Source organism: Symphalangus syndactylus, chromosome 18 (assembly GCF_028878055.3).
Source record: "Symphalangus syndactylus isolate Jambi chromosome 18, NHGRI_mSymSyn1-v2.1_pri, whole genome shotgun sequence".
In the NCBI taxonomy this organism is placed as follows: Eukaryota; Metazoa; Chordata; class Mammalia; order Primates; family Hylobatidae; genus Symphalangus; species Symphalangus syndactylus.
Window position 1 is genome coordinate 66,854,150 of NC_072440.2, and position 17,834 is coordinate 66,871,983.

At 44.5% G+C, this 17,834-nt stretch overlaps 1 protein-coding gene across 8 annotated transcripts in view; it reads left to right on the top strand.

The window, feature by feature from the left end:
- The window catches only part of PRR14L (proline rich 14 like), a 70,845-nt gene that overhangs the window by 48,597 nt on the left and 4,414 nt on the right, over window positions 1-17,834 (top strand). For all 8 annotated transcript variants that reach the window (XM_055251563.2, XM_055251562.2, XM_063623471.1 and 5 more), the window contains 2 exons: window positions 1,767-1,873; window positions 15,819-15,890. In XM_055251563.2, coding sequence (XP_055107538.2) covers window positions 1,767-1,873; window positions 15,819-15,890 — 179 coding nt within the window. The remainder of the gene's footprint in view (window positions 1-1,766; window positions 1,874-15,818; window positions 15,891-17,834) is intronic.

Below are 17,834 nucleotides of genomic sequence, written 5' to 3' on the forward strand. Positions count from 1 at the left end.
GCATTGGAGGTGGCCATTGTCAACTCACATCACATTATAGCTACAGACTGGCTTCTGAGTATCTTTACATACCACCTTTAGTGTCAGCCGAGTCCTGGAGAGTACTAAGCCAGGAGTTTTTCTCTTGGCCAATAAATGACACAGTGGATTTTTTAATCTGCATTGTTTTCCAGATACTTTTTTCTTGCCAACAGCATGTAACAGTGTTTAGAGAATTGGACGAAAGAGCTGCTTTGTGCATTCAAAGAAGATGAGTGGATGGTGATGATGTTCAATTTTGCAATGTCTGTTGTCTTCAACAGTTGCAAACTTTCATGTTGGCAGTCTCAATATCTGAACTGAATGTACAATTCTTGTTTTGATGATACGAAGGGAGTAGTTGCTTAAAACACAGCAGGGGCCAGGCATAGTGGCACACGCCTGTAATCTCAGCACTTCGAGAGGCTGAGGCGGGCGGATTGCCTGAGTCCAGGAGTTCAATAGCAGCCTGAGCAACCTGGCGAAACCGTGTCTCTACAAAAAGTACAAAAATTAGCTGACCATGGTGGTGCACACCTGCAGTCCCAGTTACTCAGGAGGCTGAGGAGGGAGAATTGCTTGAGCCCGGGAGGCAGAGATTGTAGCAATAAGCCCAGATTGCATCACTGCACTCCAGCCTGAGTGACAGAGTGAAACCCCATCTTAAAAAAAAAATTAAAGACCAGGCGTGGTGGCTCACACCTGTGATTCCAGCACTTTGGGAGGCCAAGGCGGGCGGATCACCTGGGATCAGGAGTTCGAGACCAGCCTGGCCAGCGTGGTGAAACCCCATCTCTACTAAAAATACAAAAATTAGCCAAATGTGGTGGCACATTGCTGTAATCCCAGGTACTCTGGAGGTCGAGGCAGTAGATTCACTTAAACCCGGGAGGCGGAGGTTGTAGTGAGCCTGGATCGCACCACCGCACTCCAGCCTGGGCGACAGAGTGAGACTCCATCTCAAAAAATAAATAAATAAGGCCAGATGCAGTGGCTCACATCTGTAATCTTAGCACTTTGGGAGGCCGAGGTGGGCGGATCACCTGAGGTTGGGAGTTTGAGACCAGCCTGACCAACATGGAGAAACCCTGTTTCTACTAAAAATACAAAATTAGCCAGGCGTGGTGGCACATGCCTGTAATTCCAGCTATTCAGGAGGCTGAGGCAGGAGAATGACTTGAACCTGGGAGGCAGAGGTTGCTGTGAGCCGAGAGCATGCCATTGCACTTAAGCCTGGGCAACAAGAGTGAAACTCTATCTAAAAAAATAAATAAATAACAAAATAAAAAAACAGCAGGAATAGAAGTGGGAGCTTTGTCATAAACTACTTAATAGAATCATCTCTAAAGTGAGGTAGCAGTGTTTTAAATGTCAAGACAGGGACTTTATATATTTGAAATGTCTTACAATATGCCAGGGGTGGTGGCATACACCTATAGTCCCAGCTACCATAGAGGCTGAGGGAAAAGGATCAGTTGAGCCCAGGAGTTCCTGGCCAGCCTGGGCAATATAGCAAGACCCCATCTAAAAATAAAAATTGCCCGTTACGGTGGCTTATACTTGTAACCCCAGCGCTTTGGGAGGCCAAGGCAGGAGGATCGTTTGAGTCCAGGAATTCAAGGCTGCAGTGAGCTATGATTGTACCACTGCACACCAGCCTGGGTCACAGAGTGAGACCTTGTCTCAAAAAATATATAAATAAAATGTCTTACAACTTGACCATCTTTCTTCTTAATCCTTAAAAATAGGCTGAGCCAGAGAAGAGGCCAAAGAAAGTCTCACAGATTCGCATCCGGAAAACCATTCCTAGGCCAGATCCTAATCTTACCCCCATGGGCCTTCCTCGACCCAAAAGGTAAGCTCCTTCTCTATTACAAGCTAGGTTCACTTTTTTGGAAAATTGTTTGTCATAATATAATTACCCTTTAAATGGTCTTACACTCTGAGCCATTTATTACATTTCTAGGAATTTATCCTAAAGAATTAGTAATGTCACTGGATATTTATATGCAAGGACATTTTAATACATTCCGTACATAATCTTAGTTAACCCTCCAATGTCATGAGGAGGAACCTGTGTTAGGTCATAGCATCAATGCTAGCACATGTGATTTCTGTCTGTCACAGGATTTACCCAACCCCAGAGCTCAAGCCCCTAAATACTCTGTGCACCAAACTGGAAAAGGACCTAAAAGTCCTGAGTTTAGTTTTTCTTTAAAAAGATCTCCAAGCTGGGCGCGGTGGCTCACACCTGTAATCCCAGCACTTTGGGAGGCCAAGGTGGGGAGATCATCTGAGGTTGGGAGTTCGAGACCAGCCTGACCCACACGGAGAAACCCCATCTCTACTAAAAATAAAAAATTAGCCGGGCTTGGTGGCGCATGCCTATAATCCCAGCTACTTGGGAAGGCTGAGGCAGGAGATTCGCTTGAGCCTGGGAGGTGGAGGTTGTGGTGAGCCGAGATCGCACCATTGCACTCCAGCCTAGGCAACAAGAGCAAAACTCCGTCTCAAAAAAAAAAAAATCTCCAAACTTATATTTTCTTCTGATCGATTTTACTCCTCCATTTCTTATCAGCAAATGGAAGCCTAACAGTGGTCTCTCAGGAACTTCCCTGTAAAATATGAATAAGAATTCCCAACACTTAAGATTTCTATACAGGGCCGGGCGCGGTGGCTCACGCCTGTAATCCCAGCACTTTGGGAGGCTGAGGGGGTGGATCACAAGGTCAGGAGTTTGAGACCAGCCTGACCAACGTGGAGAAACCCCATCTCTACTAAAAGTACAAAATAAGCTGGGCGTGGTGGCGTGCGCCAGTAATCCCAGCTACTCGGTAGGCTGAGGCAGGAGAATCGCTTGCACCCGGGAGGCAGAGGTTGCGGTGAGCCGAGATCATGCCATTGCACTCCAGCCTGGGCAAAAAGAATGAAACTCCGTCTCAAAAAAAAAAGATTTCTATACAGTCTAATTGAGAAAAGAATGTGTACTACCTCCATTATAGTGCTTCACACAGCACAAATAAAATAACCATTTGTTAGGGTCGTGATTGATGTTCCACTTCTACACCATAATCTTAATATGTTGTATTTTTGTCTTATGGTTCTTTTGTTGATCTATTGTATGTCTTTTCAAGAGAAATTTTTAAAATATTTCAGATATCCGAGATCGAGTAGTATTTATTACTCGAATGAAATAGGATTCAGTATCAGTTGTATTCTCTCTTGCATTTGTATGTCTGAAGAACCTTGTTTACATAAATAAGTAGTTGGGAGAGGAAAGAGTTTTAATATAGTAAAGTCATTCAATTATTTCCACTTCTTTCAAGTTATATGCCAAAAAATCATAGAGTGATCTAGCATTATATTTAATGAAAACAAAAGATTGAAAAGCACTCAGTCACAAAGGTTCTGTTTTCCAGGCATTAGTGGCAGTTACTGTCTCAGTGTCTGGAACAGACCGAGAATGGTCCAGCAAATGTCAAATGCCAGATCCTCTTTCACTTAGAGGTACCTTATTCATTCCAATATACTGAAATGGGGTTGAGAAAAATAAAATTTTTAATAAATCTTTGCCTAAACCTAGGATGTCTTTCGATAAAAATGCTATTAATCAAATGTACTTTTGTCAAAAAAAAAAAAAAAAAAAAACAACCCTTGAAGCTGCAGATTTTAGTACATTAAGTTTATGGAAAAGCCTGGGCATATAATTTAATTGGTGGAAGCAATTTATTATTTAAACCCATCAAGCAAATCATTCTTCCTGACTTTTCTGTTTTCCAATTCAAGTAAATATGTTTATTTATCCTTTTAAGAAAATGATATAAAACACTGAGAAATAAATTATGGAGTACAGATTGTGAGGTATATTTCTAAAAGTCTTAAAATCACCATTTATCCATTTTAATAATGCAGGCTGACTATCTCTTCTCCAAATTCTTGGGACCAAAACTGTTTCAGAGTTGAGATTTTTTCAGATTTTGGAATATTTGCATTATACTTACCAGCACCCCTCATCTGAAAATCCCAAATGGCTCCAATGAGCATTCCCTTTGAACATAACCTTTGAGCATCATGTTGGCACTCAAAAAGTTTCAGATGTTGGAGCATTTCAGATTTTGGATTTTCAGTTATAGATGTTCTTAATAACCCAATAGTGCCAACCTGTGCATTACTAAAACAACGTGAGGCCAGGAGCAGTGGCTCACGCCTGTAATCCCAGCACTTTGGGGAGGCTGAGGTGGGTGGATCATTTGAGGTCAGAAGTTTGAGACCAGCCTGGCCAACATGGTGAAACCCTGTCTCTACTAAAAATACAAAAATTAGCCAGGCAGTAGTGGCACACACACGCCTGTAATCCCCACTACTCGGGAGGCTAAGGCAGGAGAGTCACTTGAACCCGGGAGGCAGAGGTTACAGTGAGCCGAGGTCACGGCACTGCACTCCAGCCTGGGCTGGGCCTCAAAAAAAGAAAATATTATTTCTCAGTTCTAAATTTATAATAAAGCATTATAAGTTTTGAAGTGAGGAGTATGGTAGAAAGCATGATACTGCTTTAGTAAATGTGTATGCATACATGAATTAAACTCTGGTATTAGACTTTTTTTTTTTTTTTTTTTTTTTAGACAGTCTTGCTCTGTTGCCCAGGCTAGAGTGCAGTGACACTATCTCGGCTCACTGCAAGCTCCGCCTCCCGGGTTCACGCCATTCTCCTCCCTCAGCCTCCCGAGTAGCTGGGACTGCAGGCGCCCGCCAGCATGCCTGGCTAATTTTTTGTATTTTTTTAGTAGAGATGGGGTTTCGCCATGTTAGCCAGGATGGTCTTGATCTCCTGACCTCATGATCCGCCCACCTCGGCCTCCCAAAGTGCTGGGATTACAGGCGTGAGCCACCGTGCCCGGCCACTTTAGTATTAGACTTTTAAGAATGATTCAGAATTATTGTAAAAATCAGAACTAAATCTACTAATTTATATAAGTCTCAATGATTGCTTGCTTTCTTTTTTTTTTTTTTGAGATGTAGTTTTTCTCTTGTTGCTCAGGCTGGAGCGAGCCACCAAGCCCAGCCTGCTTTCATATTATAATATAAAAGTATATTGGACAAACCAATTGGCAGGGCAGTTTATCACATATTTTTTGATATTGTTAATGGGGATAGAAGTTATAACATCTGGCCAGGCGCGGTAGCTCATACCTGTAATCCCAGCACTTTGGGAGGCCAAGGCAGGTATATCAACTGAGGTCAGGAGTTCAAGACCAGCCTGGCCAACATGGTGAAACCCTGTCTCTACTAAAAATACAAAAATTAGCTAGGCATGGTGGCAGGCACCTGTCATCCCAGCTGCTCATGAGGCTGAGGCAGGAGAATCGCTTGAACCCGGGAGGCGGAGGTTGCAGTGAGCCATGATTGAGCCACTCCGTCTCAAAAAAAAAAAAAAAATTACAATATCTTGTAGGATCAGATCATAAGGGACTGACTACTTGAATTAAATATTTCATTATGTGAATTGATAAAAGTTCATGCCTTAACCAAAGGAAATTACTTAAATTTTTTCTGTGGGTTTTGTACACTTCAAGTATTTAGTAGTCCCAGTAAACATCTTGATATATATATAGTTATAATTTGTTTGTTTTGTGACAAGGTCTCGCTCTGTCGCCCAGGCTGGAGCATAGAGGCATGATCATGGCTCACTGCAGCTTCAACTTCCTGGGCTCAGGTGATCCTCCTATCTCAGCTTCGTGAGTAGCTGGGACTACAGGCATGTGCTACCATGCCCAACTAATTTTTGTATTTCTAGTAGAGATATGATTTTGCCATGTTCCCCAGGCTGGTCTTGAACTCCCAGGCTCAAGTGATCTGGCCACCTCCACCTCCCAAAATGCTCAAATTACTGGTGTCAGCCATCATGCCGATCCCATGTATATGTTGAGTGGAACTTTTCTAAGTGATGACATATTGTTAATGAGAAGTGAGAATAGCTAGAAAAAATATTGTATATAATTAAATGCACGAACAAGCTATTTTTAGTGTTTGAAGCTCTCTTTCCTAAGTAAGGTCTTTTTCTTAAGTAGACATTATTTGATGATAATCGAGGTGAACGAGGCAAAGTGACTCTGACAACTCCTTTCCATGAGATACCTGAAATCAGTTGTCTTAACACTGGCCCAAATACCCAATTTTTTTTTTTTTTTTTTTTTTTTTTTTTTTTTTGAGACAGAGTATCACTGTGCCGCCCAGGCTGGAGTGCAGTGGTGCAGTTTTGGCTCACTGCAACCTCCACATCCTGGGTTCCAGCGATTCTCGTGGCTCAGCCTCCCAAGTAGCTGGGATTACAGGCACCTGCCACCATGCCTGGCTAATTTTTTTTTTTTTTTTTTGAGAAGGAGTTTCGCCCTTGTTGCCCAGTCTGAAGTGCAATGGCATGACCTTGGCTCACGGCAACCTCTGCCTTCCAGGTGCAAGCAATTCTCCTGCCTCAGCCCCCTGAGTAGCTGGTATTACAGGCACACGCCACCACGCCCAGCTAATTTTTGTATTTTTAGTAGAGACAGGGTTTCACCATGTTGGCCAAGCTGGTCTCAAACTCCTGACCTCATGTGATCTGCCCGCCTTGGCCTCCCAAAGTGCTGGGATTACAGGCATGAGCCACCACACTCAGACCCTAATAGCCAATCTCTAAAGGCACTCTTCCCTCTTAACTGAATAATGTGTAGTAAAGGAAAAGAAAAACCCAAGACAAGTTTATGGTGATTTCATTAATCACTGGAAAGGGCTTAGCAAAATGAGTGGTTTGACTGATGTGTCAAAGAAAAATTCAGAATGGATAGGAGCTGTTCTGAGAGAATTTGTGGGAACAGAGAGACCTGCAAGAGCAATTCAGAACACTTTTCAGATGTATCACTTTTAGAAATTAGAGATTGAGCTGGGTATGATAGTTCACGCCTATAATCCCAACACTTTGGGAGGCCAAGGTGGGAGGATCACTTGAGCCCAGGAAGTTAAGAGCAGCCTGGGCAACATGGTGAGACCACATTTCTACAAAAATTAATAATAAGGCCAGGTGCATTGGCTCATGCCTGTAATCCCAGCACTTTGGGAGGCCGAGGTGGGTGGATCATGAGGTCAGAAGTTCCAGACCAGCCTGGCTAACATGGTGAAACTCCATCTCTATTAAAAATACAAAATTAGCTGGGTGTAGTGGCGTACACCTGTAATCCCAGCTACTGGGGAGGCTGAGGCCGGAGAATCGCTTGAACCCAAAAGGCAGTGGTTGCAGTGAGCCGAGATCGCACCACTGCTCTCCAACCTGGGCAATAGAGCAAGACTCCATCTAAAAAAAAAAAAAAAAATTAATAATAAAGAAAAAATAGAAATTATAGATTGAGTGGTTGATTCTCCTACAGCCGGGTTCTCGTGTACTCTGTGGAAAGTTTTTAGGTACACTGGTCTAATGTATTTAGTAGCAACCTAATTTAGCTCTTAGGATTTTTACGTTATTATTATGTAGTGGTTCAACTCCAATCAGGAGACAGAAATCGCACAGTATTTTAGACAGGGGAAGTTTATTATAAAGCATTCAACTATGACAGGGAGTAACCTTAAATATAAAGAGAATCCTGAAGGGTACACTTGGGTTAAGGGAGAGTACCCTAGGAAGGGCAAACTTGGAAGGGGCACCACCTCCCTCAAGGTTGGAGTTGAGACTTGGTTGGAGAAGGTGAGGCTGCAGCCCATTGGATGGGTGGGTTGCAGAGGCCAGAGCTGGGCAAGCAGGAAATAACAACCACCTTCTCAAGCATAGACAAGATAAGGCTGCTGCAGAGGGAGGTAGGGCACTGCTGTGATGCAAGGCCTGGAGCATGTGGTTTTTGCTTCAGGAGAGCGACAGGAAATGACCATCAGTAAGTCAGGTTACCACTGAGGGCATAAGGCCTGGAGTGCCCTATCCGTTTTGGGAAGCCTGCAGCAAAGTGGTCGCCAAGCTAAGGCTGCAAGGTCACTGAGGGACTACATGTCCTGGCCACACCACTAGGGCAGAGAAGCCCCAACATCCCAACATACATTAATCACTGATGGCCCATGCTGCAGGAGCAAGAAAAAACTCACCAAACCGGAAAGAGAAGCTCCCTTCCACCTGCATTGTTCCTCCAACACCTTGTGACAAAGTTTAGCATCATACTCACTGCAAAATAGAAATGCTTAAAGGGCCTAGGATTCCGTTATCACAGAGCAGGTACTGAAGGGCAGATTTTGAGCTGAAAAGCAATAATTTCATCATTGGCATATAGTAAACAGTAAAATTTTGATACATTATTCACAAAGAGCTGTTCTTTTTTTTTTTTTTTGGATATATTATTTGGTTGACAAATAACTGTAGTTTTTTTCTTTTTTTTTTTTTTTGACGGAGTCTCACTCTGTCACCCAGGCTGGAGTGCAGTGCCGCGATCTGGGCTCACTCACTGCAACTTCAGCCTCCTGGGTTCAAGGGATTCTCCTGCCTCAGCCTCCCGAGTAGCAGGGGCTACAGGAGTGTGCCACCACACCCAGCTAATTTTTGTATTTTTAGTAGAAACGGGGTTTCACCATTTTGGCCAGGATGGTTTTAATCTCTTGACCTCATGATCCGCCCATCTCGGCCTCCCAGAATGCTGGGATTATATGCGTGAGCCACCGCACCTGGCCTAATTTTGTATTCTTTTTCTTTCCTTTTTTTTTTTTTTTTTTTTTTATGTTTTTGTTTTTGTTGAGACAGAGTCTTGCTGTGTCACCCAGGCTGGAGTACAGTGGTGTGATCTCAGCTTATTGGAAGTTCTGCCTCCCGGGTTCACGCCATTCTCCTGCCTCAGCCTCCTGAGTAGCTGGGACTACAGGCGCCCGCCACCACGCCCAGCTATTTTTGTTTTTTGTATTTTTAGTAGAGACGTGGTTTCACCATGTTAGCCAGGATGGTCTCGATCTCCTGACCTCATGATCTGCCCGCCTCGGCCTCCCAAAGTGCTGGAATTATAGCCGTGAGACACTGTAATTTTGTATTCTTAATAGAGACAGGGTTTCACCATGTTGGTCAGGCTGGTCTTGAACTCCTGACCTCAAGTGATCCACCCAGCCCAAAAAATGTTTAAAAGTTGCTGCTGGCCGGGCGCGGTAGCTCACGCCTGTAATCCTAGCACTTTGGGAGGCTGAGATGGGTGGATCACTTGAGGTCAGGAGTTTGAAACCAGCTGGCCAGGTGCAGTGGCTCATGCCTGTTCCCCAGGCTGGAGTGCAGTGGCATGATCTTTGCTCATCGCAACCTCTGCCTATCAAGTTCAAGCGATTCTCCTCCCTCAGCCTTCCAGAGTAGCTGGAATTATAGGTGTGCACTACCACATTGGCTAATTTTTGTATTTTTAGTAGAAACAGAGTTTCACCATGTTGGCCAGGCTGGTCTCAAACTCCTGGACTCAAATGATTTGCCCACCTTGGCCTTTCAAAGTGCTAGGATTACAGGCGTGAGCCACTGTGCCTGGCCTGTAGTATGTTTTATATGTTAAAGAAATACAAGTGGGTTGAAAATATGAATAATGAAGCAAGATATACTTAAAAATAACCAACTACATTTAAAGTAGAACTGTACAGAATTTCTAAAAATGTAAAATTGAGTAATCAAAATAGAACTTTAATAAATGGGTTAACAGCAGGTTAAATAGAGCTAAATAGTGTTAATGAACAGGAGCACACCAGAACAAAATTTTCACATTGAAGTACAGAAACAAAAAATAACAAGGGAGAGAATTGAATGAGGATGTGGAGCAACAGGCACTCTCATTCACTGCTGGTGGGAATGCAAAATGGTATACAGCCTCTTTGGAAGACAGTTTGGCAATTCCCGTACAAAACTAAACCTACATACCATACCATACAGCAGCTGCACTCCTTGGTATTTACCCAAATGAGTTGAAAACATTTCACACAAAATCTGTACATAAATGTTCATAGCAGCTTTATTCATAATTTCTAAAACTTGGAAGCAACCAAGATGTCCGTCAGTAGCTGAATGAATAAACTGTCTGGACAATGGAATATTAGTACTAAAAAGGAATTAGCTATCAATTATATAAATGATATGGAGGAATCTTAAATGCTTACTACTGAGTGAAAGAAGCCAATCTGAATAAACTACATACTGTATGAGTTCAGCTCTATGACATTCTGGAAAAGGCAAAACCATGGAGACAGAAGTCACCAAGGGTTGAGGGGAAGGAAGGGATGACTAGGTGGAGGTCAGAGGGTATGTAGGGCAGTCAAAACTGTTATGTGTGGTACTGTAATGGGGGATATATGGCATTATGTGTTTGTCAAAACTCATAGAAGACAACAAGGGTGAGTTCCGACATAAACTGGACTTGTGGGTGATAACAGTGTATCAATATAGGTTCATTGTACAACAGTTGTACACTCTGGAAGGCTGTCCATGTGTGAGGGTAGGGGCTATATGGGAACTCTCCACTTTCTGCTCAGTCTTTCTGTGAACATAAAACTACTGTAAAAAATAAAGTATAAAAAAAAGAAAAGGGCCGGGCGCAGTGGCTCACACTTGTAATCCCAGCACTTTGGGAGGCTGAGGCAGGCGGATCATGAGGTCAGGAGATCGAGACCACGGTGAAACCCCGTCTCTACTAAAAATAACAAAAAATTAGCCGGGCGTCGTGGCGGGCGCCTGTAGTCCCAGCTACTCGGAGAGGCTGAGGCAGGAGAATGGCGTGAACGCGGGAGGCAGAGCTTGCAGTGAGCTGAGATTGCGCCACTGCACTCCAGCCTGGGCGTCAGAGCAAGACTCCATCTCAAAAAAAAAAAAAAAGAAAAGAAAAGATGACCAGGCATGGTGGCTCACACCTGTAATCCCAGCACTTTGGGAGGCCAGGGTGGGAGGAATGCTTGAGCCCAGGAGTTCAAGGCCAGCCCGGGCAGCATAATGAGACACCCTGTCTCTACAAAAATAAAAATAAAATGAACCAGGCATGGTGGCACACTCCTGTAGTCTCACCTATTTAGGACACTGAGGTGGAAGGATCACTGAGTCTACGATTTCAAGGCTTCAGTGAACTGTCATCAAACCACTGATCTCCAGTTTGGGCAAGAGAGTGAGACGATCTCCCCCCGCCCAACTCTCTCCCACAAAAAACAAGATAACGTATAACCCACAGAATTGGAGAAAATACTTGCAAATCACACATCTAATAAGGGTCCAGTATCCACAAGCTATAAAGAACTCTTGTAGTTCAACAATCAAAAGACAATAACCCATATTTTTTAAATGGACAAAGTGTTTCAATAGACATTTCTCCAAAGAAGATAGACAAATGGCCCACAAGCATTTGAAGAGATGCTGTTGACATCATGAGTCATCAGGGAACTGCAAATCAAAACCACTGTGAAATACCACTTCCCACCCACTAGGATGTAAAGAAACAATAAAACAGAAAATAAGCATAGTAAGGATGTGGAGAAACTCAAACCCTTATACACATCTCATGGGAATGTAAAATGGTATAGCCACTATGAAAAAAAAAATCGGCAGTTCCTGAAAAAATTAGAGTTACCATATGACCCAACAATTCTTCTAGGTATATACCCAAAAGAACTGAAAACATGCCAGGCACGGTGGCTCATGCCTGTAATCCCAGCACTTTGGGAGGCCGAGGCAGGCAGATCATCTGAGGTCAGGAGTTCGAGACCAGCCTGGCCAATATGGTGAAACCCCATCTCCACTAAAAATACAAAAATTAGCCAGGAGTGGTGGTGCGTACCTGTAATCCCAACTGCTCGGGAGGCTGAAACAGGAGAATTGCCTTAACGCAGGAGGTGGAGGTTGCAGTGAGCTAAGATCGTGCCACTGCACTCCAGCCTGGGTAATAGAGCAAGACTCTGTCTCAAAAACAGAAAAAAGGAATTGAAAACATAAATTCACCAAAAAACCTGTGCATGAATATTCACAGCAGCATTATTCATAGTAGCTAAAAAGTGGAAACCAAATGTTCCTCAGTTGATAAATGGATAAAGAAAAGATAGTATATCCATTGATGGAGTATTATTCAGCCAGGAAAAGGAAGGAAGTACTGATACATGCTACAACAGGGGTTAACTATGAAAACAGCACATTCTGTATGATTCATTTTATATGAAATGTCTAGAATCCTTAGAGACAGAAAGTAGTTTAGTGGTTACCAGTGCTGGGTGGTAGGGGAGAGTCCAGGTGACTGCTAAAAGTAGGTTTCTGTTTGGAGTTATGAAAGTGTTTTAAAGCTGGGTGTGGTGGTTCATTCCTATAATCCCAGCACGTTGGCAGATAAAGGCAGGAGGATCACTTGAGCCTAAGAGTCTGATACCAGTCTGGGCAACATAGTGAGACCACATCTCTACAAGATCAGGTCAGGCATTGTGGCTGAACCCTGTAATCCCAGCACTTTGGGAGGCTGAGACTGGAGGATCGCTTGAGCCGAGGAGTTCAAAGCTAGCCTGGACAACATAGACAGACCCTATCTCTACCAAAAATAGTTGTTTTTTTTTTTTTTTTTGAGACGGAGTCTCGCTCTGTCGCCCAGGCTGGAGTGCAGTGGCGCGATCTCGGCTCACTGCAAGCTCCGCCTCCTGGGTTCACGCCATTCTCCTGCCTCAGCCTCTCCGAGTAGCTGGGACTGCAGGCGCCCGCCACCACGCCCGGCTAAATTTTTTATATTTTTAGTAGAGACGGGGTTTCACCGTGGTCTCGATCGCCTGACCTCATGATCCGCCCGCCTTGGCCTCCCAAAGTGCTGGGATTACAAGCGTGAGCCACCGCGCCCAGCCCAAAAATAGTTTTTAAAAATTAGCCCGACATGCCTGTAATCCCAGCACTATGGGAGGCCGAGGTGGGCAGATTACCTGAGGTCAGGAGTCCAAGACCAGTCTGGCCAACATGGTGAAACCCTGTCTCTACTAAAAATATTTTAAAAATTAGCCGGGCGTGGTGGTGGGTGCCTGTAATCCCAGCTACTCTGGAGACTGAGGCAGGAGGATCGCTTGAACCCAGAATGTGGATGTTGCAGTGAGCCTAGATCACACCACTGCACTCCAGCCTGGGTGACAGAGTGACACTTGGTCTTAAAAAAAAAAAAAAGAAATAGAAAAGAAAAAAAATTAGATGGAGGTCGGGCGTGGTGGCTCACACCTGTAATCCCAGCACTTTGGGAGGCCAAGGTGGGCAGATCACAAGATCAGGAGTTCAAGACCAGCCTGACCAATATAATGAAACCCCGTCTCTACTAAAAATACAAAAATTAGCCAGGCATGGTGGTGCATGCCTGTAGTCCCAGCTACTCGAGAGGCTGAGGCAGAAGAATCACTTGAACTCGGAAGGCAGATTTGCAGTGAGCTAAGATCATGCCACTGCACTCCAGCCTGGGCAACAGAGCAAGACTCCGTTTCAAATTAAAAAAAAAAAAAAAATAGCCAGGCATAGTACTGTGAACCTGTAGTCCCAGCTATTTGGGAAGCTGAGACCAGGAGGATTGCTTCAGCCAGGGAGGTTGAGGCTGCAGTCAGCTATCATTGTACCACTGTACTTTAACCTGGGCAAGAGAGCGAGATGCTGTCTTTAAAAAAATGAAAAAATAGGCCAGGCGCAGTGGCTCACGCCTGTAATCCCAGCACTTTCAGAGGCCGAGATGGGTGGATCACCTGAAATCAGGAGTTCGAGACCAGCCTGGCCAACGTGGTGAAACCCCATCTCTACTGAAAAATCAAAGTTACAGTTGGGCGTGGTGGCTCATGCCTGTAATCTCAGAACTTGGGAGGCCGAGGTGGGTGAATCACCTGAGGTCAGAAGTTCGAGACCAGTCTGGCCAATGTGGTGAAACCCTATCTCTACTAAAAATACAAAAATTAGGTGGGCGTGGTGACACGCGCCCGAAGTCCCAACTACTCGGGAGGCTGAGGCAGGAGAATCGCTTGAACCCGGGAGGCGGAGGTTGCAGTGAGCCAAGATTGCACAACTGCACTCCAGCCTGGCAACAAAGCAAGACTCCATCTCAAAAGAAAAAAAAATCAAAAATTAGCTGGGTGTGGTGGCGGATGCCTGTAATTCCAGCTACTGAGGAGGCTGGGCAGGAGAATCGCTTGAACCCGGGTGGTGGAGGTTGCAGTGAGCTAAGATCGCGCCATTGCACTCCAGTCTGGGCAAAAAGAGCGAAACTCTGTCTCAAAAAATAAATAAATAAATAAATAAATAAATAAATAAATAAATAAATAAAAATAAGCCGGCTGTGGTGGCCCACACCTGTGGTCCCAGCTACACGAGAGGCAGAGACAGGAGGATCTCTTGAGCCCAGCCCAGGAAGTTGAGGCTGCAGTGAGCCATGTTTGAGCCACTGCAGTCCAGCCTGGGTGACAGCGCAAGACCCTGTCTCAAAAAAAAAATTGGTCTTAATTAGATAGTGATGATCATTAATAACCTTGTGAATGTTTTAAAAATCACTGAATTGTACATTTTAAATGGATGAATTTTATGATATGTGAACCTGGGCTCCTTGGAGAGTGATTACAGGTCTAGGGCAGGAAATGAATAAGATGAATGTATCTTGTCATACCAGAAAGTAGCAAAGCTCTCAGAGACTCCTAGGGTCATGTCAAAGGGATTCAGGAGCCAGTTTTTTGTTTATTTTTTAATTTTGTATAGAGACAGGGTCTTGCTTTGTTGCCCAGGCTGGTCTTGAACTCTTGGGCTCAACAATTCTCTTGCCTCAGTCTCCCAAGTAACTGGGACTACTGTTGGGAGCCCCCATGCCTGGCTCTCAAGAACCAGTTTGAAGAGATTCCCTCTGGCCACAGATGAGACCAGCTGAGCCTCAAAAGAATAATAAGTTCAGTAGATTCAAACATATCAAATATAAACCCAATAGTTCATAATGATACTTAAAAAAATTTCCTAAACCATTGGCCATCTTTGGAAGATACTGGGGAACCAATTCATTGTTTTGGAAATTGGTAATGAAAGGAAAAAAGCAAGCATATGGCCTGCTTTTACTATTCAAGCTGTACCTCAGGGTTACTGTATAATTGATAGGTGTGAAGGGTTTTTGTGTGTGTGTGTGTGTGTGGGTGTGTGTGTTTGTGTGTGTGTATATATTTTTTAAGAGACAGGGTCTTTGTCACCCAGGCTGTACACAGCCTCAAACTCGTAGGCAACAGAGCAAGACCCCATCTCGAAAAAAGAAAAAAACAAAAAGAACAGAATATATAGTTTTCTAGTCAGTGGAGGGAGATAGAAAAAAAAGAGCAGTCAATTCATGAAAAGAAACATTGCAAAGCAGCACAAACAACAGCTGTAAAATAGATACAAATCTATGAAAAATAATAGATATAAATCTAAATATATCATTCCCAGTAAGTATGAATGGGCTCAGTTACATAAAGTTGAAGGTTGGTACCCTGGAAAAGAAAATCCAGTACACATTGTTTGCATGAGACACATCTAAAACATACTACAGACAGGTTGGAGCAAATGAAAAGGATAGCATTGGAAAATAAGTCTCTTCCATCTTAGGAGAACATGAGGCTGTGCACAGTAGCTCATGCCTAATTTTGTTTTTTAAATCTAGCCTTGGGTGGTGGCACACACCTGTAATCCCAGCTACTCAGGAGGCTGAGGTTGGAGGATGGCTAGAGTTGCAGGCCGCATTGAGCTATGATCATGTCACTGCCCTTCAGCCTGGGCAACAGAGCAAGACCTTCTCTAAAAAAAAAGAGAGAGAACATGAAGAATTTTTTTCTTTCTTTGTTTTCAGGTTAAAGAAGAAGGAGTTTAGTTTAGAAGAGATATATACCAACAAGAATTATAAATCTCCTCCTGCAAACAGGTAGGTACTTATAGCTGGGAAATAAAAGGGAAGAATTTGAAATGATTGATGTGAATCTCCAGCCCTTTCACTTTAGAAAGAGTTTATGTTCAGTTGTACCAATATTGGGTCTTTTTTTTTTTTTTTTGAGACAGAGTCTCTGTCACCCAGGCTGGAGTGCAATGGCGCGATCTCAGCTCACTGCAAGCTCCGCCTCCCGGGTTCACGCCATTCTCCTGCCTCAGCCTCTCCGAGTAGCTGGGACTACAGGCACCCGCCACCACACCCGGCTAATTTTTTGTATTTTTAGTAGAGACAGGGTTTCACCGTGGTCTCGATCTCCTGACCTCGTGATCTGCCCACCTCGGCCTCCCAAAGTGCTGGGATTACAAGTGTGAGCCACTGCACCCAGCCAGTATTGGTTCTTATAAATAGCTAGAATTGGTATTTTCAATTCCAGCACTTGAATTAGGGTCAGTAATAGGATAGGAAATAAAGTGTATTGGGTTACATAAAGAAAATGTAGCTGGGCACGGTGGCTCACACCTGTAATCCCAGCACTTTGGGAGGCCAAGGCGGGTGGATCACGAGGTCAGGAGTTCGAGACCAGCCTGACCAACATGGTGAAACCTGTCTGTACTAAAAATACAAAAAATTAGCCGGGCGTGGTGGCTCACACCTGTAATCCCAGCTATTTGGGAGGCTGAGGCAAGAGAATTGCTTGAACCCGGGAGGAGGAGATGGCAGTGAGCCAAGATCACACTGTGCCAGGTACAGTGGCACATGTCTGTAATCTTACCACTTTGGGAGGCCAAGGAGGGAGGATCACTGGAGCCCTTGAGTTGGAGACCAGCCTGAGCAATATACCAAGACTCCATCTCTACAAAAAAAAAAATTCTTTTTAAATTAGCCAGACATGGTGGTATATGCTTGTAGTCCCAGCTACGTGGGAGGCTCAGGTAGGAGGATTGCTTGAGCCCAGGATTTGGAGGCTGTAGTGAGCTGTGATTGTGCCACTGCACTCCAGCCTGAGTGACAGAGTGAGACCCTGTCTCAAAAAAAAATTTTTTTTTAAAGATGAGTCAGGGCTGGGTGCGGTGGCTCATGCCTGTAATCCCAGCACTGGGAAGCCGAGGCAGGCGGATCACGAGGTCAGGAGATGGAGACCATCCTGGCTAACAGAGTGAAACCCTGTCTCTACTAAAAATACAAAAAAAAAAAATTAGCCAGGCGTGGTGGCGGGCACCTGTAGTCCCGGCTGCTTGGGAGGCTGAGGCAGGAGAATGGCATCAACCCAGGAGGCGGAGCTTGCAGTGAGCCGAGATCACACCACTGCACTCCAGCCTGGGCGACAGAGTGAGACTCCGTCTTAAAAAAAAAAAAAAAAATGCCGGGCGCGGTGGCTCACGCCTGTAATCCCAGCACTTTGGGAAGCCGAGGCGGGCGGATCACAAGGTCAGGAGATCGAGACCATCCTGGCTAACATGGTGAAACCCTGTCTCTACTAAAAAATACAAAAAATTAGCCGGGCACGGTGGCAGGCCCCTGTAGTCCCAGCTACTCGGGAGGCTGAGGCAGGAGAATGACGTGAACCCCGGGGGGCGGAGCTTGCAGTGAGCCGAGATCGCACCACTGCACTCCAGCCTGGGCAACAGAGCGAGACTCCGTCTCAAAAAAAAAAAAAAAAATTAACTGGGCGCAGTGACACATACCTGTAGTCCCCGCTACTTGGGAGGCTGAGGCAGGAGAATCGCTTGAACCCAGGAGACAGAGGTTGCAGTGAGCCAAGATCATGCCATTGCACTCCAGCCTGGGCAACAAGAGTGAAATTCTGTCTCACAAAAAAAAAAGAGTTGGCGCAAGTAGCTTTCAGTCCCTGTTGACTAGAAGGGTTGTTGACCCAGCGTCAACATCCTGACCCTGTTGACAGGATGGGCCATGTGAGTCAGTCCATTGGTGATTGTT